This window comes from Acanthaster planci, linkage group LG07 (genome assembly GCF_054643075.1).
Source record: "Acanthaster planci isolate LZ-2023a linkage group LG07, COTS_SCS, whole genome shotgun sequence".
In the NCBI taxonomy this organism is placed as follows: domain Eukaryota; kingdom Metazoa; phylum Echinodermata; class Asteroidea; order Valvatida; family Acanthasteridae; genus Acanthaster; species Acanthaster planci.
The window spans coordinates 22,091,871-22,112,789 of record NC_141783.1 but is presented as its reverse complement, the minus strand read 5'-3'; the positions used below and the strand labels follow the sequence as shown (position 1 = coordinate 22,112,789).

The following is a 20,919-nucleotide window of genomic DNA, read 5'->3' as shown; positions in this document are numbered from 1 at the left end:
TTCAGGTCTGAATCGGATCACTTGTTTAAATTAGCGCTCTACCGTGAAAGCACTGTGTTGGCTGTTTCCACCTCCATGGTGTTGCGAAGGGGGGTAAGGCTGGATTCCCAAAAAAGGTCACATCATTCGCAACAATAGCTATGACGTCATGCATGTAAACAGCCTCGTGGAGACGTCACGTGTTCAGTGGCAAGGCTGTCATAGCAGTCGAGCGGTGTTGTGTCAACTCAGCTAGTCGTTAGTGAGCAGTCGATCCGCACGGACGCAGTCAGCTAGTTGATCTCGTCTGATTGGCTGTGCGCTTAGTGTGCGCTGTCTGCATGTACATGTACTTAGCCATATGCGCACGCCTCTGTACCGGTTTATTATACGCACGTACACATGTAGGTAGATTAGTCCATAGTCAACGCAAAAAGCATGCGTACATATGATCACAGCAAACCATTCAATAAAACCGACATATGAGTTTGAACGATAAAAATCTCCAACGGCTAGTCGGTAAGGAATACTACCGTGTAATGACAGCTGTCGAGCGCTTATAAACTCGTCACAATATTTAGGATTGGTTCATTTTGAGAATCCATTGGATTATTTATTGCATCTTTTCACGATCATGGACGGTGAGAAAGTGTTCATTGCTGATTGCATCAAAAAGAGGCGATCGAGACACGTGAGTATGCAACAGTTTTATGTAATAATTACCAATGAAGGTCAGTTTGATTTCACGTGGAATGCAATATCTCTGGAGTTGGGTTTTCTGTTGAAAATGGCCAGTGATATATAAATGCGTGCGACCTCAGTTTCATAGGGTGTAGAATTATCGTTGTGTATTTATTTACTAGAAACTGAATAATATTAATATATCGTACGAAATTTTGCTAATTATATACTGTTGTAACGTTCATTAAACGGTGCTTTGCGTGAAACTTGCCAGAGTAAATTTTAAGTTGAATTTTTCTCTTGCATTATAGTCCGTATCCATTAATTACAACTAGAACCCTTCATGTGTAATTCAATATCAAAAGTAATTATAACATTTTTGGAATTGAAAATTTTTGATTGTACGTGTCTGTTTTCACATATTGGTTATATGCATCCAATATATTAATTATGCAAAGATGTATCCATTTGTTTTTTTTAATAAAACCTTAAACATTATGCATCCAACTTTCGCAATAATCGATTTATAGGAGTTGTGAGTCGCTTATTGTATTCACGAGTTGAGCGCATACCAAACAAACAATGCCAGGCATCGTAAAGATAACGTCAGGGTGATATATTTACAATCGTCTTTTGGCATAGTCAACCTGTATGGCGGGTTGTACGTGTACTGTACATGTACATGTAGGCCTACATGTTGCGACCCGTGCTGTGCCACGACGGCCGTAGACAGTCAACTTGAACGCCCTGGGCATAGCTTATAAAAATCCACCCACGCTAGCCAGATAACTCGTTGGCGCTGCCCACTGAATTCGTTGTATCGTGATGGAAGTGTGGACTTGTGACTCAAAAGCCGTTCGTTTATCTCGTTAGCGCAGTATGTGGCCGTTTTACAGGTTAGGGTTTTCTTTTTACGGGGGGGGGAATGAGCAGTCACGTGGGGTAAGTTGGTTCACCATCGAAGCCCAAGGAATATCCACAGCTAACCTCCAAGTCGTTGTTGTTAACCACCAATTTAGCACATTACGATCGGCTATGGAGAATGACAATATCTTGGAAACACTTGAGGCACAACCCATCACTCCCAATTTTTTTCTGAATTGTTACAGAGGAAAAGATGTTGGTTTGGCGGGCATATTAAAAATCTCCCGCTTCCTACCCATCAACTTCCAACCCAACTGCCGCGATTCAGCCAATTTAATAAAAGTTCACTGAACTTCCTTGTACCATGGATTTTCTCCAATTATTCGTGAATTTGAAATGATTTATTTTCTCTTTTCTGTTTACAGGGGAAGGTCGAGTTCCTTGTCAAGTGGAAAGGCTTCCCTAACAGGTATATAAATAGCAATATGACGTCAGTAATGTCATAATGTGTGTGCCACACCTGCACATGCCTGTTTTGATAAACAAATAACGTGCAACTGACCACATCGACCAAAGAATACGCCCCTCAACGCAGTTCCTCATTATTATTCATAGATAAAGCGTGGCTGAGTTGAATAAGACATACTCATAAGATTTTAATTAAGCTGTTGCAACTAGATCTTTTTACTGAGAAATACTGGTTTTCAACAGGACACTTTCATTGGTGAAATGTTTGTGTGTCATGAGCATGGAGGAATAAAAGACCCACAAATTGAACGCCTTTTCAGTTTGATGGCCTTTCTTGGGGGTTTCTGTAGCAGTTGTTATTTCGATCCAGTGACGGGGAAAATACATATAGCATGCCTGTCACATGGGGACAAAGACAATGACGCTCTCTGTTGCGATGTCACGCACGTCACATGTGAGGGGTCCTTTTTTTTTCTAAGGCGAGTCTTACTGTGCTTCGATGCATTCAAAGCTTCGTTCCATGGTTGAGAGAGTTCCTGGGGCTCGGTCATAAGAAAGTTGGAAAATAAACCCCGTTTTACGGTAACATCTGTTTGTCCGATTTGCAAGATTGCTTCTCGGAGATGTGAGTTGGTTCTGTCTTCGAGGAATGACAGGATTTCGGATAACGTTCCGATGAGGGGATGGAACATGTGGATTTTGGTATCACTCCCCTTCTGACAGCTAGGATTCAGATTACAGAAGTGCGTTCGATCGATTGATTTTGCCAATCATTGTTCCTAATTCCAAGTAGCCTTTGACATTGACCTTGTTTGAAATGTTAAGTGAAATGAATTTATATATAAAATTTGGTTGTGGATTTTTCAGGCATTTGTTTTCCTGACTATACAAGAGAAGCTGTGAAATGTATATCCACAAATATGTATCTCTTCCCTTGCAAACGTTACGTCACTTTTATTAATTTTGCATCATAATGCATTAAGATGCAAAATTAATGATAACAGTGACGTGACTTTTTATGGGATACTTCAACCGAAATGGTGGTTTTTCAATTGTGTCAAAATTCATGTCCTTCAGGAAATGGCTGAATCGAACAACTCTAACCATATGCTTTAACGGAGTTTTGGAGTTGTTTGAAATATGATACCATGACTGTAGCTGATGTCATGTCGCAATAACTCTCCGGGCAGCCCCGGTACATCATGAGCGACCCATGTGGATGCTGCCACTAGAGCTCTAATGATATGACTCATATCTGCGTGGTTGGAGGCGTTTGTGGGGGCCACAGCTTACAAACATCGTCCCTCAGCAGGACGGGAGGGGACAAAAATAATGCAGATTGTCAAGACAGATTGATCAAAACTTGATCCGATCGATAACCTCGTAAGTCAATTAAAGGTCGCAATGGGTATTGACCTTGGGGGCAGTTGCAGATATAACGTCTACTGATGATGATGATTTCAGAGACCACTTCTACCCTGCTGTTAGAAACATGGAGATCATATCGACGCGCTCCAGTAACAAGTTTTCAAGATTTGCTGATGTTTATTCAGGGAAGGCCTATGCGATCCATTGTCTTTTGATTACAAGGAGTTGATCGTTTGGTGGGAAAATGTTGCACGTGTAACCACATAAGCTGATTTGATCTCGCAGAATGTAGTTTTTGTATCATAAATATTTTCAACGAGCAACTTTTCGATTCACAATTCGAACAGAAAAAATAGCTTGACATCACGGAAGCAGTGCCTTTTTTTGGTCAGAAAAGCTTGGACAATTTAAAGTTGATTTAAAAGTACACTTTCAAATCTCTTAATCCACAAAGGATTCCAATATGTTTTTATACGTCAAAGAAGAGAGTGATGCACAAAGAAAACCGTGTCCTCAAAAAGCCACCGCAGGATCCCTTTAATTTCGAAATCTTGGCCAGTGATCTCCTCGAAATTCCCTTTGAAACCATTCTTGAAAACGCAAGAAAACATAACACCTGAGGACATTTTCCCCTCAAAAGAGTCGGTTTCACAGCTTTGTACCTGTTCATCCATCAATGGACGTACGTGAAAGCATGCAACGTAGTAGTACATTTGACAAAAATACCACACAGAAGGATGAAATTTATGCTCTCAAAGCATCTAATTGATTGATTATTTTAACATCATTTGGAAACTGTCTGTTTACTGTAATTTGGTTTCCTTGGCACCATGTTAAATTCATGCAAAACAGCCCTTTCATTAAAACGGGGGTATTTGGATTCATTTGGCTATTTTCAATGTGCTGCCGATTCCAAAATTCGTTGTGCCTATATTATAGTCACTTCGGGAGTTTTTTAATCTGTTGAGTGTTCATACATGTCGCCACGCACTCACCACTTTCACCAGGAAGTACACATCCAAAAAAGAAATCGGTGTTGTTTTTATTTGACAGAATGAACACCTGGGAACCAGAATACAACATCCTCGATCCAGGGCTGATCTTGGAATTCGAAGAAAGGTAAGTCCTCTCACTGCAAGGTCCCTCCTGTTTAGCCTGGACAATACCCAGCATTCATAACCGGTACTCCGGGCTGTTCGTCTGGCCGGGAAAAAAAAGCAGCGACGTCCCTAGGAATCGATGTCCGCAAAGCGCCATTGAACTTTGCCTACCTGAATATATCCCGGATCCAAAGGCCAATAGTTTAAGTATAACAGCAAACAGAATGTGATCGGGTTATTTACAAACGGGTGCGTTTCCTGTTACTTCTTTCGCAATAAATGCCTCAGCTGGGCATTGGTTGAAGAGCCTGTTAGTGCATGTACCAACAATTTTCCAGGCCCCAGTTGCATCGACTATAGCCATAATAGTTATTTTAAAAAATGTTTACGTATATCTTTTTGATTGACATGTACATGTAAAGCTTCCTTGGACAGAATGAATGATTTTTACTCTTGTTATTTTTGACGGTCAGCACTCAATTAACACAAATGTGCGTGGAAACATATGCGCCTTCGAAGCCTTTGAAAATTCGTGAAATTGCCAATAGAAATACCCAGAATCGAAATGTATGCGCTTACACAGACATGGTACCCTTCCTGAAATGCCTCTTCCGGTCATGTTATGTACGTCACGTGAGAAACCTGTATATGTATAGTCTCCAGGGCTGACAGTACAGTATGTCCAAATGTTGCAATGAATTAGCGGTGCGTCGCTTGGTGACGCCACATTTAATTTACGTTTTTGACAACCCGTACAGTATAGGCCCCCCATTTTATCTGAATCTTTCCCTGTGTTTTATTTTGGAACCCTCTACGTCTGACGTTATGACGCTGTGTTAACCATGATGGGCCAATAACACTTTGATCTGAATTGTGCCTCAGTCTTATTAGGAAAGGTGAACGATTCGTTGAGCGTTGAAGAAGCACATTGAATTAATGTATTGTGCGTGGCTTACGGCCGACATGAAGCAGGATATTTACATTAAGCATGTTACTGGACTCGACACTGTGAAATGAGTTCACTTCTTCACAACAGTGTTTATTGATGTTTCTGTCTACACAACATGGCAGAGTAGTTTGGAGGTCGCATGCGTCGTATACGCGTAGGGCATCAGAGGTTATGACTGGAACCGATGAGGACAAAAATAAAGTCAAATTGGTAAAGTAGAGAGGGGCACTATCATGCAGTGAACATAAAGCCGTAATGTATGAAGATAAGATGCGTTGATCACGAAACCTGGAACGTTTGCGCCAATGTGTTATCGCTAAATTCAAAGTAACTGAGTCGCACGTTGTTGTAAGCAATTTGGGTAGGACCAAAGAGAAGAAATAAGAAGGACATGATTCAATTGTCATTATTGACTTCTTTTAATGGTCTGCCGAGCATGATTAAACTGTGATATAGATAATTCTCTTCGTCTGTTTTATTGTTTTTAAATCTAAAGGACAAGCTATCTTAAATTTTATTAGACGACAGTAAGATTTTACAAGGGTCGTAAACAGCCGCGGTAATGATTCGTATTATTTAATGGCTGTTTGCGTCATTTTATTTGATCGTTTTGGTTTTAAAATGTTACGTGATCACGAAGTGAGTATAGAAACACTAGGACATCTGTGGACAGCAAGAATATCAAAAGTTTATTGTTGTAGGCCTACGAGGTGAATAGATAGATACACAGTGGCGACATTGCGCAACTGCCAAATCCTATCCTCTTCATTATTACCATCCTGTTTTAGATAATGTGCTTGCCCCTTCAAGGCGATGAGGCGATGTGCACTCATGCCCCTTGAAGACATGCTCCCATACATCGGGATATTAGACACACACTGTGCGTCACACGACTGTTCCCCTCTCACTTCCTGGTAAACACAACAGCTTCTTGGCGTGAATAGATCTATAAATAACCCGAGGTCCCGCGAGATTAACATGTGAACGTCGGCAAGGAAAGACTCACCACGACATCTTTCAATGTATGTCATTTGGATGACACTCTCTGATCATTATTCTAGTCATCTTAATGACCCTCCCTACCTAAATTTTGAACACAACGGGGGAAATTGCAAATTGCAATCAAGTTAAGGATTGTAAAATCACAATAGGGTTTCAAAAAAGTCTCTGAATTTACAACGTTTCTTGAAATCCGTCAGTATTTTCAGTTGTTGATGGAAAGGTATAGTGTGAAATCTGTTGCGGTTCACGTACAAACCGTTTACATGCATGCAATTTCGTAATTGGGCTCGAGGTTGAATACTGTGGTTGAAGAGGAAGTAATAATTAACAAGTCTGAACTCATTGTCTGCATGGGCGTCCTGCATTACACTCATAATTCTGAAGACTGGACACGCTTGGCATATTAAATCTCGGTCCTTGACTTTTCGATTGATTACGCATACAAGGAGATTATTGGTGTTATGTCTGTATTTTGCCAATTCTAACACTACAGTCGAGCCCTAAGTTATTGATTTGCTATCTTTAGCTATGCTATTTGTATTCTACGGAATTTCTGAACACAAAGCACTGATAGTGGGAAGCCTGTAGCTGTACATATATATACACTGTACATGTCAGAGTCCAATCGGACCCTGTCATACTGTGCAGGAAGAAATACATGTAGTTATATTAGCCTAATTTTCATGTACATGTATGTTTTGAAGACCGGTGTCGGTACAAACATTTGCCATGGTGTTGGGTTTTCTGGGAAATTAATTGACTGTCTTATGCTTATTCTTCATGACAAGAATTAAATACTGTGTTTCTGTCAAGATTACTGGATGCACGATGTGTATTGCGCAACGATAAATCCTACATTACACAACCGATCTTGTAACTGAGGATGACGTTAGCACCCCCCGTGGTTGTTGAAAATATTCAGTTCTGAGGTCATTCAACTCATCCTTTTGATTTCGTGCAGACATGCCGCACTAAAACTAGCCCTTCAAGATGTCAGAAGATAACATAGTCATTAAGCTTCGCGTGAGTTGCATTAATCTGTGAAATTATGAGTTGGTCTCACCACTACGCGCATACGACTAACGCTTGAGTAGATTGATCACAATTATTCTTCATTTTTTATCCACGAAAAATAAGTCCGTAATGTTCCCCAGATTTTACCTCGAATTGGATGGTCTCACATTTATGTGACTGAAATTTATGCCCAGCTGTGCAGTTACATAAACCTATGTGAGACGGAATATGTGCATTTAGTAATGCTTAGCAAATATTTTCATTGTAACTGAATACGTAATTAGCTCGAGTGGTTTTGTGCAAGTAAACGCCCGACTCTCGCAGGTTGCATGGCGAAGTACATGAGTTTATGTAAACAGAGTACCAGTGGTTGTCCCTCCATGCTGAAACTGAAGATCATACCTGTCCGACACTATATTTTGTGTCTGGAAGATGTGCTAAACACCGCATGGATGATTTGTAACGATATATTCTGGTTTTTAAGCAGTGACGTAATTAGTTCTAGGCCTAAATATCCGGGGGCACCCGGTGTGCGCGCAGGTTTTCAAGGAAATATTCTGCCGCTGCATATAGCTATATAAACTCAACGGAGATTATTCACGGACTTCAAGGGGGAGGGGCACTTGGGGGGGGGGCAAGTTACGTCAATGGTTTCATGGAAATCCTTAAATCGCATCGTACATGTACATTGTACCGTCCCCCTCCCTGACTGACGAGGCTCGATGACTGTGGAGGTTAGCAGCATTTACCGAGTGTGGGGATATTGCGTGGGCCAATGTCAAATAAATGGCCGTTCAGCTGTTCCATAGCTGAGGCCATAGCAAGTCTGATAGAATGAACCGTGTTCAGTATTGAAACTTTGATAGACCTGTCGGCCTACTCGGACCCACTATTCGAAATTGAGCCATATTAGCTTGAATTTGGATCGACTTTGCAGTTTACCTTAATATACATGAAGGTCCAAACATCGTAGGCCTACGTGAATCATTTGGGGGCATTTGGAGCACACCCATTTTGCAGAAAATAAGGACACGCCTTTTTTGAAACCTTGATTAAACCTTATGTGTTTTAAACTTATACAAAGAGTGATTAGTCAGGTTGTGGGAAAATATCTAACAATATCTTCCCACAAAACAAGTGAGCAAATCTAAAGTAAATCGAAAAATCATGCACTTTCTGACCTTTTAGGCATGCGAGGAAACTATTACCGGCCGATAATGAGATTTAGGGGGAAAACTCACCCCTCCACATTAGATACATTATCAGTATCCAAAGGAAGAAATATGTTTAAAAAGGAGAGAGGGGAGATATTAGCCCAATGGTAAGGTAAGAATTACACGAACAGAGATTTTTCTTCAGGTTCTCGGTGAAAAAAGTTTGGTCAATATATTAAACCAAAAATATTTGAATCTAGGCACAGGCGCGCAATCACAGATGGGTATTCGGTGATGTAAATAGGCAACATTTTATTGTTAAATAGTGAGATCGTTCTCAACTCGAAAATGTAAAAGCTCTAGCAGAAACGATGGTTGGAGCTCTTCGGTTCCCACGCTATACGAATGTCGTATCATATGGTCGTATCAAGTTAATTTTCATTTCCTAGATTTGCCTACTGCCGGCCTACATGCACACGCAACGGCGCACGTTCGGAATAAAAGAAGAGGACGTATAGCTGCGTACAGTCGCGTGACGTGACTATCTGTAAATGGCCTACTGCCTCGCCTTGGCTGCATGTACACAAGCCCAGCGATATCATTGTTGCAACAGCTTTAATGAAAAGGATCCGATAGATAAATGAGGCTGCAACTGCCAAACTATTGCGTTAAGGGGGGCTTTGTGGTTTGGCTGTCTATTGTCGTTATTCGCCTCTACTGTCAGATCGATGTTTCCAAGGCCAGTATATGTGTGCTGTGATCTGCCTGTGAAAGTGCACTATACTTGCGTGTTGATTTTAGGACAAGGATTCTCCCTAACCCATTTTTGGAGATCACGCGTGGGAACACTGCAGAATATTCCAAGTGAAGTATTTTACTTGAGCATTGATTTTAACGTTAAAGTTCAAAAACCGCGGCATGAAATCCAGTATTATAAAAAGAACCTATCTACAGATATATTTGATGGTGCGCTATATCGTCATATATTGAATTTCCGTATTCTGTCTTTGTGATGATGTGAAAGAAGGTTACAAGGTGACCTCATCAGCTGAAAAAAAAATTAATGGCAAGAAAAACTGAACCTCCATTGATACTCCTGGTTATCTTGATTGCAAGGTCACAGAGTAATACCGGTATTTTAGATAGTCGCTACTAAATACGGTTATGCTAAGTTAGACACGCCTAGCATGCGGCGTCTAAAACAATGCTATTTTGTTGTGATGAACTGGGTTTTGTGGCGCTGTTTCGACCGTACAACTGCACAACTCAAAAACATAAAGATTAGCATATGAGGAAAATGTCAGCTTTACTGTCAACTCCTCCCCAAGGGAAATCGATGCTTTCGTCGTTCCTGATTTCCCGTCATTTCTCAGTTGAGTGTGTGATGTTTTTGTTTTACATATTGTGGCAGAGAGATTGCACAATTCCATTAGCTTGAAGTTTCGGTTTTGCCTTTTTAAGGGAGAGAATTTTGATTTTTCAATTAAGTATTTTGGGAGTGTTTTTAGGCAGGATTTTGGTTTGTCCCTGTTTTGATTTTTTCTTTCTGAATTATCAAATCTTCGGTTTGCTGAATTACGAAAATCTACACAAATGTGAGGACTCTTCAGTTCTTCGCAAACTTGAATTCACTAAAAAGGCCAAATTGCTAGCTGGTGACATCAACTGAACTTCAGAGTCGAGAAACGTTAATAGACGACATGAGAGTTTATTTGGAACAGTCAAGCTATTCCGTTTTTCATTGTTGCTGTTTGGATGTAGGCCTATGGGTCAAACATGAACACAGTATATTGGATATGAAATGCCATACTGCTGCGGAGAACTTAACGGAAAGCTTGTTTGTTTCACTTCACTCCAGAACTTTTCATTGTTTGTACAAGGAGACAAAGATGGCTACAAAATATTCACCCGGTACTTCATGCAACAACTGAAACCGCATAACGCAATATTCAATTACGTTTGGCTTTTTTGTTATTTTACAGGCTTGCTGAGGAATACAAGAGGGGACGACCCGGCCGTAAGCCGGCTAACCTTAAGGTAAAGAATCTCTGATAAAACGTTTGATTCAAGTTTCATGTTGCTCACAAAGTCCCGGAGATATAAGGACTGTCCGTCATAATTTGATTCTTAATTAATTAAATCGTTATTAATTTTGCCCTGACACTGTTTCAACGGTATGAAGTCGCAATTTCAAGTAGGAGCTCTTCGAAAAAAAAACAGTTTCAGAATAGTAAATTAACTAGGGATACTATACTATTTGAAATATTAAACCCCGTGATTGGAACTTCCACTTTTATCGAAAACGCTGTAAAGTTCATGGAAGATTTTTTCACATCAGAAGAAATGCGCCATGCGGAAACAACAGAACCTGGAACGGATCATTGGGGAATTGTGGAGCTTTACGAGGTTGAAAGTCGATAATAACCACAAAATTTGTGTTTGAGTGTACAATCGAGTTTAGTACAGTACCGTTTTGTAGGCTGCACATCTTTATAATCAACCAAGGGGCTTTATTTAGTATTTGTATGTTAGTACCTCAACTCAGTATTTTTTTATTTCCAAGCAACAAGCTTAAGTCACTCTGCAGTAAGCAACATGCTTAAGTCATTCCGCAGTAAGCAACAAGCTTGAGTCACCCTGCAGTATGCAGCAAGCTTAAGTCGCTCTGCAGTAAGCAACATGCTTAAGTCGCTCTGCAGTAAGCAAGAAGCTTAGTCACTCCGCAGTAAGCAACAAGCTTAAGTCACTCAGCAGTAAGCAAGAAGCTTAGTCACTCCGCAGTAAGCAACAAGCTCAAGTCACTCCGCAGTAAGCAACAAGCTTAAGTCGCTCTGTAGTATGCAGCAAGCTTAAGTCACTCCGCAGTAAGCAACAAGCTTAAGTCACTCTGCAGTAAGCAAGAAGCTTAAGTCACTCCGCAGTAAGCAACAAGCTGAAGTCACTCTGTAGTAAGCAAGAAGCTTAAGTCGCTCTGCATTAAGCAAAAACGTGAAGTCGCTCTGCAGTAAGCAACAAGCTGAAGTCACTGCATAGTAAGCAACAAGCTGAAGTCGCTCTGTAGCTATTTTTTGTATCCTCTCCAAAATCAGTGCGCATGTCATTATCATCACCAAGTGTTGTGCATTGACGATATTTACATAAACGTTTTTCATTTATAAAACACTCATGAAGGTACATGTATTTGCCACGTACTACGCAGCTGGAAATTTCGGCGACGTCAGTTTGATTAGTATAAGTTTTCTCGGTTAAGTTTGCACTTTTTTTATTAAAAAATACTTAAATGAAAGTTTGATTTCGTCAGAGAGGGGTCACTCACCCTAAATGTTTATTTCAATTTCGAAAATTGCAAACAACACACTTATCCGTCCTATTTATCATAATTTTTGTCCCAATCAGAAAAGCAAATTCGTTTTTTGTCATCTGTTTTACCGATTTAATCGTTCGATTTCCTCATACAATGTGTCATTAAGATGGTTTGAATTAGCGGTTATTTGGACGTCATTTCTGTTGCGATTCAAAATTGACTTAGAAAGAATGGACCGAAGAAATGAGGTATAATAATAACCTTACTCACTGTTATTTGACTTCTTGTTAATTAGATTTTAAGGGCCAATTCTTTGTATAGAAAGTTATATCACTGACGAAATTGAATGATTAAATCGGTAACATTGATGATAAAGACGAATTTGCTTTTCCAATTCAACGCTATTGTCGGAGTAAGACGAAAACGACGAAAAAATAGGACAAATAAGTAGTTTTTTCTCGTGAATTGCAGTGCTCTGAAAGTGAAATTTAGTGGCGTTTTCTCGAAATTGGAATCAACATTTAGGGCGAGTGACTCTTCTTTGACGAAATTTTCATTCAAGGAATTTTAAAAGAAACAAGTGCAAAATCAACTGGGAAAACCTGTATTATAACATATCAAATGGCCAAAATTCATCATGGCTTCAAAGACGAAAGACTTTATTATTTAAGGGAACAAACCTTCAACAAAACAAAATAAATAATTTTTTGGAAAGAGTAAAGTAGTCATTACAGCTAGATTAGACCACTGCAGTAGTTGTATGTTTGGTGTAACATTTTTGCAAATGTTCCAGGTTTAATGAAGTCTTTCTTTCCTGACGAAACTGGTTGACAAATATTGGCATTCACGAGCAACTACCCGCGAGTGCAACGTATGGCTGTCGACTCGGGTATAAAACGCAAAGCCGTTGGGCTCACCCAAATTGAGGAAGGCTTACAAGCACGTGCTACTTTGAATAGCAAGACAGCAGCTGTTGGCCGTTTGGAAATGGGTCGGGGTCAACGAACTTGACTTCCACTTACTCGCAAAGGTCGCAGTCTCTTTGTTCGTGCTAAAGAATAAAAATGGGAATTTATCAACCACGCATCAAATCTAGTTTTTCACAGCGGCTGGACAAAGGAAATCTAGTTTTTGAATGGAGGATTGTTACTTCTCTATATAGTGCAGGCGTCATGACGCGTCAGGGGAGGGATACGCAGAGGAAAAAATCTCAAATGATATTTGATGTTCTGAGACATCAAGATTGTATAAAGTTGCCGCAACAAATTATTTTCTCCCTACAATTAAGCGCTGTTAGTGTTTTTCGTGCGGGCGGTTACATGTTACAAAAAATATCTCAGGTACGCAGGAGATATTACATGTAGTTATTTACAGCAGCTTTGGTGCATAGTTTATCCCATGTAGGCTAACACTTTCTCATATTATGGAGAAAAGAGCATTGATTTTTATGTGCACGGAAAACTTAGATGTTAAATCAACTTTCCGAAAATTTAGCTCAATATTAACCGTTCAGAAGCTGCATTGTACCAAACGGAATAAATGTGAGGTGCTTGAATGCTCTATGGACAGAAGTCTGCTTTGCTGTTTACATAAGGCTAATGGTTTGATTGAATGTCTCTCGAAACGGATATGATCGGTGCGATAGGTCGATATGCGCGATCACCGGATCTTTATACGTGATCAGTCGATCTTATTTCACGATTTGTCGATAATTGCGCCATCGGCCAATCGTCTTTTTTAGAATTTACGGTCGCAGGAAAAAGGCCAGAGCTAAACCTAAGTGCGTAGGCCTGGTGTGATATTAGAAGAGTTGGGAATACAGAATTCATAATAAAATGGCCATTCTTCTCATGAAAAGTATAAAAAGAAATAGACCATGTGGTAAATTTATTGAGGAGATGGGCTGGTGTGAAAGAGGCATTGACTGATGTTTCCATGCACCTCATGGACCTTCGGTTCAAGTTTAACCCTCAAGATGATTGAATGATTGACCTTCATCCCATCACTCAAATGTGATAAGGTGACTGGAGGTCAAGCCGTGGACTTCAGGATTTATTGCCCATTCTTTTTTATGGCCCGTGTAAGTGATTACAGCCAACATGCCTTGCTCTTTGTCGTTTTCGTGAGATACCGAGCATAACTGTTGGATTGAAAGAAATCTATGTAAGCATTGAATTAGCGTCTCTTCTCGTGTCCCTTAATTGGAACCGTTCTTGGACCTGGTAAGTACAGTTTGGGAGGGAACCAGTCAATAGGGGGTATAGTGCATTAAGTGACCCGGTGTCGTCGTGCTTAGGTTATCCCCTTTTGTGTTCAGCAGCTTGACGCATTGGACAGGGCGTGGGAAGGCATGAGAGGGTAATGGACGACAGCTATCATATGAAGAACACGGGCGACTGATTTTGTACCAGGAAGAATGCTCATATTCAGGAGAAAACTGCTCCATTTCTTTGTGCATTTGCTCACTGCAAGGCTTCCAAAACTGCTTTTCAAATCGCCTTTGATAAATCAACAAGGTAGATCTCGAAAAAAAGTCCCAGGAATTATTTTGAGTATCTTGAAGGTCATTCACTTTTGAATTATTCGGATAAGAAGTCGCCAATCTGGACAGTGTATAACTAAATATGTTAAATTGGATGAGCCTGGACTGATGTGAAGTGTTATCTTGGTATATATGGACGTTATGTTTCAGTGTTTCTGGAAACCTCCCAAGTGGCCTCTTTTCCTGTCGATGGTTGAACCGCGAGTCCTTTGATAACCCAGGCAGCCATCCTTTCACATCCGGGCCAGAAGCTATTGATTTCCCTTTGCCCCCAATTGTCATTTGCTTGAAGATTTTACATTTTCTTCCGGGCTCTAATTGAGAGAACAAACGGTAACATAATCCACGTTATTGACGCCAGCTGATAATAGACATATAATATCACCCCCAACATGTCGGCTGTTGGATAATTTTCCCGGATCTTCTCAATGCGATGATAACAAAGATTCTCGGAGATAAAAACATTAACCCGATCCGTTGATTTGCGAGTATAGAGCTTCACGTTCATGACCGGCGACTGTGCAACCCGAGACAGCCACAGCATTCAGTATCAGAAATCGAACGTCGCAAAGGGCTCTTTCGTCTGAAAACTCGTCTCGTTTTTGAACAGTCGTGCAATACAGTGTAGAGATAAACCACACAGACGACGGCTGTCCTATGTACATGTACAACGGCACTAACTTAATATGGAGCGATTAATGTACAGTCACAGAACTGCTGGGGAAAATAGATATGTTAATTCTTCCCAGTTATATTATCATTGATTACAAAACTGGATCAAAAGATCAAGGTAACACTTGAGAAAACAAATTATTTACTCGAGCAAAAATGTGAAACGGTAAAACCGTTCATGTTATGTTTAGATACAAGGACATGCTTTTCCCCGATATTATACTCATAAAGAATGTTCAGTAACATATTGAATGTTACATTCCACTCAGCTTTGCTTCCTGGAATTGAGCAGGAATTTTTCTATCACCTTATTCAATTTATTCTGGCCATTTGATGAATGTGAAATAGTCCTTCTTTGTTTTACATAATGCCTGAACTGCGTAGAGGTCAACCTTTTGGGGATTCTTGTCTCATTTCGGATCACACGTTGCTGGACCATTTTTCTTTCAAATTGCTCTTATCAAATGTTTGACGGCATATTTAATTTGTTCCTTCAAAAGGGCACCTTCCATTTAAGGGTGCGTTGCGTACACAATGTGTTCATTTCACTTTCACGGATACAGAAATCGATTCCTTTAACATACCACATGAGCGCGTTGCGTTCGGCCGTCGGAGCGATTTTGACGGATACGCAACGATTGTCACATTGACGCGCATATGGAAAGACACCCTGATGCTCTCATATAGCGGTGCACGCGCGTACACATGCACTGGAACGAATAATTCAAGTCACAATTCATCAATCAGATAACAGATATTATTAGGATGTTGTGTAATGCCATATAACAGGTTTTGACAGCGTGAATATGCCAATAAAGTGTCAGTATGGAAAACCGCATGTCACGGCATAGTTTGGGTCCATGGTGAGCAGTGAAAGATTTTACCTTGCGTGTAGTGAAGGAGTTATGCCATACTCACCACACGGAGAAAAAACAGGTTGCATGAAAAAGTCACAGTTGCAACTTGGCTCAGGTTTAGTGCGGAGGCGGGGCCCCGACTTATTTCAGTCGTTGCAGCTCCCAAAGGCTAAAAAAGTCTGTCAACATGTCTGCATGGTTACCTTGGAGAGATCTAATTCACACGAACAGCAATAATGTACAGGTACATGTACGCGTGCGGCTCGCGCCAATGTCGAAGACAGGAATTATATACCCATAGAAGATTAACAGAGGAAACACTTTATTATGACTGGAAACGTGCGCCAGTTGATCCATATTTTTCCCCTCTTAAAATTTAACTAGGCTTTGCGATATGCACGTTTTATCTCGTCTCATGCCACAGTTATTAAACTGCTGATATAAGAAGAATATGATAAGCCCAGATGTCATATTTTTGCAACGTATTTGGCATGAAAGCCTGACACAAGAACACCACAGCATAAGTATTCAACGATCCTGCTCTGAAGTGAAAACCTTAATCAAGAAATGTGATCCAATGTCATCACTGCAATAATTCCAACAGCGAGAAATCGAATTCGTATCGAGAGAAGAGTGGTATGCAACCACTTGGTTGCCGTTGCGAATTATTTGTAATAGCTTACGACTAATGAAAATGTTTGTGACGCCATACACATCATGTAGAAGCTTTGTGTAGCTATCGTGCAGGGCATTATTTTCTGTTCCACCCGGAAATCTCCTTTGTGCATGCCCTGTTGAACAAACATTGACCTGCAGTATGGCAGCCATACAAACCTTCTATACCTTGTCTGGTACGGTCTTTGCAGCGTCGTAGACATGGGCAAATAAAGCAACGTGTCAACGAGTCCATGAATTTCATAATATCTAGTCTCTATCAGAGCCAAACATTATGTCTGTCTCTCTTGCAGTTACTTCTCATCGCTTCTTTAGTGCTTCAAGTTCAGTGAAAGATTTAGCAATTTTTTTTTTTACATTTCTTTTTGATGTTTCAATAGGATTTGAAGAACAAGAGGCGGGAACTTCTTGCCAAGTGCAAGGAATATCAGCTGCTCTCCAAACAAGCCAAGCTCCAACAAGAACGACATGAGCAAGCTTCTCTGGAGAAAGAGGAGATTGGGTGTCAAGACAGCATGGAAGCCCATGACGGACGATGTAACAAAACACCATGCACTGATATGGATACTCCTGACGCCAACGCAAACTTCACCCGTGTAGATAAAGACATTCAAAATGGACAACCAAAGACTGTCAAAAAACCTGCTTTTTTGCAACTCGATGACCGCCACTCTCCGGCTGGTAATTGTCATGATGCTAGATCGCCAATCGCTGGTTGCCTTCCATCACCCACCGTACCCAGACCGCCAAACAGTGCGACCTACATGGGTTGTGACACGCCCATCGCCTCCCCCAACACCATGGATTCTAAACCACCCTCGCCAACCACAAACGTCACCATCCCTACCAACACTGTCAAGCTGGGGAAATTTGCTCTGCTGCGGAAGTATCGCAACTCGATGGAGGAAACCTCACAAGTGAGCGTTACTAACGTGACCATCGGCGACGTGACGATCGCCATAACGGAGAGTAACACGCCTAAAGGTTTCTTCAGGAAATACGAAGCTGAGTCGGCGTGTTGGTGAAGAGGCTTGGAATCAGAACAAAAGTGGACTGATTATTGCAGTTTTACTACACGTGGGGTTACTAGAAATGGTGAGTTATTACAGTCACCCCCTTGGATCGCTATGAAGAGTAGACATTCAACGAGATATTCTCCACAGTGGGATGTAACCGAGGAAGTGTTATCCTAAAGAAAAAGTACAACCAGAAGAGGATGGCATAGCGTGTGCAAACTCGTCTTGAGATTTAGATGAGAGAGTGACGCAAAATGATGGACAAGACGAAAATATAAGAGGTGACACATGCTAGATGGTTACCAGAGAGCTCAACTTGGATCATGGGTGGTGCGTGCTTCGATATACCCTGACTGTTTAAAAGCATTGTCAGTTTTCTCTCGAAGAAAAACTTAGCAAACAACTGTCGTTAGTTCAGGCGAGAAGAAATCAAAAGAGGGCGAAAAGGGCACAGAATTCCCTGAGGATAACGCGGCTGTCAGATTTTTAGCGCAATATTTGGATCCGAATTGTAAGCCTAGATTTACACGTGTTTGACATTGGCAAACAGGTGTTTTTTATTTATTTATAGCTAGAGTGATACTGGCAGCATCGTCAAAAGTTGTGCTCGTATGCTGCCCAAAGATCCATGCTTAGACTAGCGCCGCGCCAAATCTTGATAGAAATACCTTGCGTTTCGATTTAAAGCCTTTTTCGCGCCTTGTTCGTCACCAGCGATGCAGTATTTGTGGTATTTTGTTTTTTATCAAGGTGATTTACGTTTACAAGTGCGTGGGAAAGTTGGAACCGGCTCAATAAAAGGGGAAAATGACTCATGCTTGTTTTGACACGATGAATGAATGGAACCTGTGATCCTCCCTATGCGTCTATGACTGACACTGTACGTGTAGAGTTCACGATATGGCTGTTGAAAATGTTCACAAATTGGTCCATATAATTTTATGATCTGTAAAAAATGGTATTACATGTAATTCAACATATTTATTCCCCTAGAGCGCCCCCAAACAGAGATGTTTCAGAAAAGCCATGTACATTTGTACTGTAAATTTACAGGATGTGCAATGTTATGTTGGAACTGTTCATTTTAGCGACTTTTAACTTGTGAGCTTAGTTCAGTCAACTAAATGGCTTTAGATGAGGGTTAACAAAAGGCATAACATTTCCTGATGGTTATCCTTGTTGAAAGGTACAGTTATGTGCAGTTATTGTTTTACCTTTTTCTGTCTCGCTTTTAACCGGAGTAGAAATAAGCCTTGTTTCAAGACTAATATAAATCAGGCAAAGGAGAATTACCATAGTTAAAAGTTAATATGAGTCTGCCTTTGTGAGTCTTAAGTATATTGTCGGTATTATTGCCATATTAAACTATGACCTTTTAGTCAGAACTAGACGTGCAGACACGCGTCCCGCAGTTATGATAGTAAGTCAAGCCAAATGTCATCTTGTTTTACTAAATCGTGTCTGTTGTCCTTTGAAAAGTACGACGACGAAATTAGAGTTGTATTATTTCTTGAATATCTTAGATATCACAAGGCACAATTAATAAAAGAGCCAACTCGTGAACAAATTGTATTACATATACCTTGAAAGAAACCTGTTTCATATTTGTAAGCCGAATAGAAGTACCGCGTAGACCCCAGTAGGTATTGTGTAGCACCCTTCCATTAATTCCGCTTTCCAATACTGTCACGTTTGCAATTAAAGCCCAAGTCACCCGCTGTGTAATTTGCGCCAGGTGGCGTTTACGGTAAACCGAGATGTGCCCCAAACATAGTTTTCTCTTCGAAAATTTCACCTGGTAATCTGCTTTGTCATATTCTAACGAGTTTTGGGAGGCTTAGTTTCCTGCAAGGAAGTTGTACAGATCAACACCATCCAGGGTAGCCCTAGAGCCCTTGGAACCGCAAACGGAAGTGAGAACAATGAAACAATCATTTTTTTTTTCTTTAGTGTAATTATAAATTGAAAGTTTTTCTGATTTGCTAGCCGTTGGAAACCCTCCAGACGATATCACATGGTAATACATGTGTTTACCCGCCTCACTTCTATCTATCTTGGACACGTGCCTAGCCTACCGAACATACATTTGACATGGTAAGCTACTTTCGGTAAGTCTATTCTTGGATCGGCTATGACCGCACCACAGCATTTCCGTCGAGGCAAACAATGAGAACTTCTCTGCTTGTCTCCAAGATTTTCTTTGATTTTTTTAAGCGTTCTCTCATCGTTTGAAAGTCACTTTTTTGTAAAGAAAGGTATAAACGGTTAGGCCAAGTCCTTTTTCAAAAAAATAATGTAGTGCTTTTGGTGTATCGTTTTCCCGCGAGGGCAATTTGTTTTAAGTATTCTAATTGTAATAACGACTGCAAAACGGCTATTATTGATTTGAAGGCATGCAGATCTTCACATTGGACTGTTTAAAAAAATATAACAACTGAAAAAAGCTTGATCTCATAATGCATGAAAAAACTTGATCTCGTAATGCATGACTTTTGTTTCATTTATAAGGCATTGCCGTATGTTTCTTGTTTACAATTTGATTGGGTTCTTTATTTTCAATGTCATTTAAAAGATACCCGTGCACCACCGCTACCTTAGAATAGAAATACCCTACTATTTCCCTGTAGAGTATAAGCTCTCTTATTCAAGAAAGTGTTTTGACAAGATTTAAAGCTATGGATACTTAAAGATATTTCTATGTATGACACAAATATGTAAGTAGGTTAAACTCAATGTCAGAGTTGTGAATCCAGTACTCGTTAAATTCTCGAGAGATTACACGATTACTCAAACACGACCAGAACAGAGAACACCACGGTTTATTTTCAGGTTTATTCTTGTAAATATAAGCAGATTATATTTTTAAAAACTGGATTTTTGAGAAGTGGAGACTCATGGAGGGCAGCGTAAGTATTGCTATGGTTCCTCTTTGTTAATTTTCCGAAGGGTAACGTTTGGTTACAACATTTGTAGCCATCATATTTGTCGTGGGGTCTGTCAGGAATGTGTACAATCGATATTGCCACATTTTCTCCCACAGAAAGACATTCTAATAAAGTGTCAATATGAAACAGCTGTGTGGTCTTTTGCGACGTGAATGTTCCGTGTTTTGGCCGTATGCTGCGTGTGTTATGTAGGCAATAGATCAGGATTACAGTGGCACATTGTACCGGTATTATTTTTATAGGGCAAAAGTGAAACAATAAGGGAAGATTACACCACACTTTCAACCCAGCTAATGCACGGAAGCAAAAGGAGCTTCACCACGTCGAAA

At 40.4% G+C, this 20,919-nt stretch overlaps 1 protein-coding gene across 1 annotated transcript; it reads left to right on the top strand.

The window, feature by feature from the left end:
- The first annotated feature begins 217 nt into the window (after window positions 1-217).
- On the top strand, window positions 218-20,716 carry LOC110985247 (uncharacterized). Its single transcript, XM_022246149.2, has 5 exons — window positions 218-670; window positions 1,950-1,993; window positions 4,414-4,479; window positions 10,562-10,616; window positions 17,010-20,716. Exons 1-5 carry the CDS (start codon window positions 614-616, stop codon window positions 17,652-17,654), a joined length of 867 nt encoding a protein of 288 aa, XP_022101841.1. The 5' UTR covers window positions 218-613; the 3' UTR covers window positions 17,655-20,716.
- Window positions 20,717-20,919: the final 203 nt, after the last annotated feature.